A 5,250-nucleotide genomic window follows, 5' to 3' on the forward strand; every position below is an offset into this window, starting at 1 on the left:
TTGGCCAGGTGTGGAATAGCCAGGCAAAAATGATAACATTTATTTTATGTGAATAAAATCATACCTTCTTCTTTCACAGCCTTTGTATTTCCTTCAAGGACATACAGGTAACCCTAATCCACTATCAACATCCAAACAACTAGATAAGGCCACTGCATGACTGTCCAAGGGTCAAACCACAGAGAACAACATATCAATTCAATTTCAATTTAAGGCATGGGAAACATATGTTTACATGGCCTAAGCAAGTGAAATAAACAATAGAAGATTTACAGTAAACATTACACTCACAAAAGTTCCAAAATAATAAAGACATTACAAATGTCATATCGTGTCTACATACAGTGTTGTAACAATGTGCAAATAGTTAAAGTACACAAGAGAAAATAAATAAGCATAAATATGGGTTGTATTTACAGTGGTGTTTGTTCTTCACTGGTTGCCCTTTTCTTGTGGCAACAGGTCACACATCTTGCTGCTGTGATTGCACACTGTGGTATTTCACCCAATAGATATGGGAGTTTCTCAAAATAGGATTTGTTTTTCGAATTCCTTGTGGGTCTGTGTAATCTGAGGGAAATATGTGTCTCTAATATGCTCATCCATTGGGCAGGAGGTTAGGAAGTGCAGCTCAGTTTCCACCTCATTTTGTGGGCAGTGAGCACATAACCTGTCTTCTCTTGAGAGCCAGGTCTGCCTACGGCGGCCTTTCTCAATAGCAAGGCTATGCTCACTGAGTCTGTACATAGTCAAAGCCTTTCTTAAGTTTGGGTCAGTCACAGTGGTCAGGTATTCTGCCACTGTGTACTCTCTGTTTAGAGACAAATAACATTCTAGTTTGCTCCGTTTTTTTTGTTAATTCTTTCCAATGTGTCAAGTAATTATCTTTTTGTTTTGTCATGATTTAGTTGGGTCTAATTGTGTTGCTGTCCTGGGGCTCTGTGGGGTCTGTTTGTGTTTGTGAACAGAGCCCCAGGACCAGCTTGCTTAGGCGACTCTTCTCCAGGTTCATCTCTATGTAGGTGATGGCTTTGTTATGGAAGGTTTGGGAATCACTTCCTTTTAGGTGGTTGTAGAATTTAACGGCTCTTTTCTGGATTTTGATCATAAGCGGGTATCGGCCTAATTCTGCTCTGCATGCATTATTTGGTGTTCTATGCCGTACACAGAGGATATTTTTGCAGAATTCTGGTGTTTGTCCTATTTTGTGAATTCTTGGTTGTTGAGCGAACCCCAGACAGCACATCCATAAAGGGCAATGGGTTCTATAACTGATTCAAGTATTTTTTGCCAGATCCTAATTGGTAGGTCGAATTTTATGTTCCTTTTGACGGCATAGAAGGAACTTTTTGCCTCATCTCTCAGATTGTTCACAGCTTTGTGGAAGTTACCTGTGGTGCTGATGTTTAGGCCTGGGTATGTATATGTTTTTGTGTGTTCTAGGGCAACGGTGTCTAGATGGAATTTTGTATTTGTGGTTCTGGCAACTGGACCTTTTTTGGAACACCATTATTTTTGTCTTGCTCTCTCTCTCTCTCTCTAGTCTAGAACAAAGATGTATAAAGAATGCATTGTTTACCTTCCAGCTTCGATTAAACCATTTCATCCAGACAATTTAGTGAAAATTCTGTGAGCATACTACCCATATTTTGACAGTCTGTTCAGTTCTTGACGTTGACTGATGTCATCCATGAACTCCAGCGGCCACGCCTCTTCCTCTTCTTCCCCCCATATGATCGTCATTCTCCACACGGCGTCTCTCCGCGGCCATGGTAACAGCACCGTCTAACGGACTACGGCAGACAACAACAGAAACAAGTGCTTCTCTTTGAGGTACAATCATATTCTTTTCATGCACGTAGTTGTAAATAGTAGCTATTTGTTTGTCTCTGGGTTTTTGTGGCATACTTGCGCGGACGTAATTTGTTCGAAACGAGAGGGTATTTTCTTGCCATGCGATCCGTTTTGTTATCTGGCCTAAGCTTGGGGTGTAACTGACTGGAGGTTTATGGGAAATGTTGTTTTATTTACACATACTGCTGATCAAAATAGATGGAGAGATGTCTGTGTTTGAACTACAAGACCAGGGTCCCGATTTGCGATGATACATTTTTATGGATAATGTGCATTCTTTGAAAATATTTCCTGCTGATGTTATTATTGTTGATTCACATACTAGCCCATTAGTAATGCTAATGATAATGGTTGACATTTACCTTAGCTAGCTAGCTACACTGTGAAAATTATGTTTGTTAGCTATTTTAGCTAACTATGAAACCCATCTGGATTAAGTAGGGCTACATTAAATAGGCTTTGAAGTTAATGTAGTTCGTTTAGCTACTATGAACATATGGTTAATGAAAGGTATGTCGGTGTAACCGGAATGAAGGACATTGCTATCAACAATAGGACATCCTGCTCACCGTGGGATAAGATTTTATTGATCTAGTCAGTTAAAAACAAATTCTTCGTTACAATGACGGCCTACACCGGCCAAACCCTGACGACGCTGGGCCAATTGTGCGCTGCCCTATGGGACTCCCAATCACGGCCAGGTTGTGACATAGCCTGGATTCGAACCTGGGTGTCTGTAGTGACACCTCAATCACTGAGATGCAGTGCCTTAGACCGCTGCCACTCGGGATCCTACTGCTTGTCTAGCACAAGGTTTCCCAAACTCGGTCCTGATAACCTCTTAGCCCTCACGGTGTGATAACCTCCTTGCCCTTGTAACCGATGTGAAATGGCTAGCTAGTTAGTGGTGGTGAGCGCTAATAGCGTTTCAATCGTTGATGTCAATAGCTCTGAGACCTTGAAGTAGTTGTTCCCCTTGCTTTGCAAGGGCCTTGGCCTTTGTGGCGCGATAGGTAACGATGCTTCAAGGGTGGCTGTTGTTGATGTGTGCAGAGGTCCCTGGTTCGAGCCCAGGTAGGGGCGAGGAGGGGGACTGAAGCTATACTGTTCCATTGGCGCCGTGACCCAGATCACTGGTTGCTGCAGAAAAGGAGGAGGTCAAAAGGGGGGTGAGTGTAACCGATGTGAAATGGCTAGCTAGTTAGCGGTGGTGTGCGCTAATAGCGTTTCAATCAGTGACGTCACTTGCTCTGAGACCTTGAATTAGTTGTTCACTTTGCTCTGCAAGGGCTGCGGCTTTTGTGGCACGATGGGTAACAATGCTTCGAGGGTGACTGTTGTTGTGTGCAGAGGGTCCCTGGTTCGAGCCCAGGTAGGGGCAAGGAGAGGGACGGAATTACACCCTCACGGTGTGATAACCTCCTAGTCCTCCAGTCTATACAGTTTATTATATCTACTCTTACCCTGGTTGTCCAAACAGTCAATTGATTTCAGATAGTATGTAGCTAGCTGGTTAGCTAGCTAATCTGAACATAGTAAGTCTGACAAGCCAACTCTACACACTGAAGAAAGGGATCATATGACACAGCCAGCAGTAGAGCAAAGTAAAGGGAACCCAGAGCTCTCACTACTGTTTGACAACAGTTCCCATTGTTAGTAAAGCCTGTGAGCCATGCCATGATCTTGGTTTACTTGCGTCACTTTTACATTCTCAGGGCTGAGATCATGTCATACTAATATAGCTTAGTTTCAGAGTAGTAACTTGCAGGGTACAACAAGTCAACTAAGGAGAGAGAGAGATACCCGCACACTGATGATGATTGCTACAGTTTTATTGTGCAACGTTTTGACCCGAAGATCGAAGGAGAACTAATGTTGCCTTCTTCTGTTTCCCTGCCAGACAGTTCCAGCACAGAAACATTGTCCTCCGTTTAAGATGAACCTGGCAGAGATCTGTGACAACGCTAAGAAGGGCAGAGAGTATGCTCTGCTGGGGAACTATGACTCCTCTATGGTCTACTACCAGGGAGTGATCCAGCAGATACATAAACACGGCCAAGCCCTCAGAGACCCTGCACTCAAAGTCAAGTGGCAACAGGTGAGACTCTCCCAAACACATGCACTACAAATACATGTTGAAGCATTGGTCATTTTTATTGTATTTTATTTCACCTTTATTTAACCAGGTAGGCTAGTTGAGAACACCTTTATTTAACCAGGTAGGCTAGTTGAGAACACCTTTATTTAACCAGGTAGGCTAGTTGAGAACACCTTTATTTAACCAGGTAGGCTAGTTGAGAACACCTGTATTTAACCAGGTAGGCTAGTTGAGAACACCTTTATTTAACCAGGTAGGCTAGTTGAGAACACCTTTATTTAACCAGGTAGGCAAGTTGAGAACACCTTTATTTAACCAGGTAGGCTAGTTGAGAACACCTTTATTTAACCAGGTAGACTAGTTGAGAACAAGTTCTCATTTACAATTGCGACCTGGCCAAGATAAAGCAAAGCAGACACATACAACGACACAGAGTTACACATGGAGTAAAACAAACATACAGTCAATAATACAGTAGAAAAATAAGTCTATATACAATGTGAGCAAATGAGGTGAGATAAGGCCATGGTGGCAAAGTAAATACAATATAGCAAGTAAAACACTGGAATGGCAGATTTGCAGTGGAAGAATGTGCAAAGTAGAAATAAAAATAATGGGGTGCAAAGGAGCAAAATAAATAAAATAAATACAGTAGGGAAAGAGGTAGTTGTTTGGTAATAAGACATTATGAACGCTCATGCATGCTTAACAAGTAATAATGTGATGTTCCGGTTGGCTAAAAGTGTTACCGAAATGTCCTCTCTCGTTCTCTCTCGCTCTAGGTGAGACAGGAGTTGTTGGAGGAGTATGAGCAGGTGAAAGGCATTGTGGGAACTCTGGAGAGTTTTAAGGTGGACAAGCCAGCTGACTTCCCCGTCCCTCAGTCTGAGGAGGGGCCCAGAGACCCCGCAGTGTGGCCCCCACCCACCCCTGCAGAGCACAGGTACATGGAGTGTCTGAGACCTGTCACAATTTTCTTCAGGTCTCAGTCAATCTTATTCATCACTTGAGCCTGGTTCCCCCAAACCAGCTCCGTTACTGAGTGGAGAGGAGGAAACCTGACGGAGTAAACAGCACCTGGCTGTGTAAGGTCTCATTTTATAACGAAGAACAAGTACAGAGCTCAAGTTAATATCTCAAGGCAACATCATGTGGATCATTGTAGCGTGAACACCGAAACGTTATAGCTCCAACAACTGTGTGTGTGCGTATTGAAGTGGACATATCAGTGTGTTGTTATCCACTGATATGAGAGGAGGAACTGCCACTTAACCAAATGATCCCCTCTTGACGTCGAC

The 5,250-nt window shown here is 43.1% G+C and overlaps 1 protein-coding gene across 2 annotated transcripts in view; it reads left to right on the top strand.

The window, feature by feature from the left end:
* The first annotated feature begins 1,720 nt into the window (after window positions 1-1,720).
* Window positions 1,721-5,250, top strand: part of katnal1 (katanin p60 subunit A like 1) — a 22,384-nt gene continuing 18,854 nt past the window's right edge. The window contains exons 1-3 of one of the 2 annotated variants that reach the window (XM_036968167.2): window positions 1,721-1,833; window positions 3,755-3,952; window positions 4,735-4,895. In XM_036968167.2, coding sequence (XP_036824062.1) covers window positions 3,791-3,952; window positions 4,735-4,895 — 323 coding nt within the window. In that variant the 5' untranslated portion in view covers window positions 1,721-1,833; window positions 3,755-3,790. The remainder of the gene's footprint in view (window positions 1,834-3,754; window positions 3,953-4,734; window positions 4,896-5,250) is intronic. The other variant, XM_036968168.2, reaches the window with a different exon arrangement.

This window comes from Oncorhynchus mykiss, chromosome 29 (genome assembly GCF_057628025.1).
Source record: "Oncorhynchus mykiss isolate SJ-2025 chromosome 29, ASM5762802v1, whole genome shotgun sequence".
Lineage (NCBI taxonomy): Eukaryota > Metazoa > Chordata > Actinopteri > Salmoniformes > Salmonidae > Oncorhynchus > Oncorhynchus mykiss.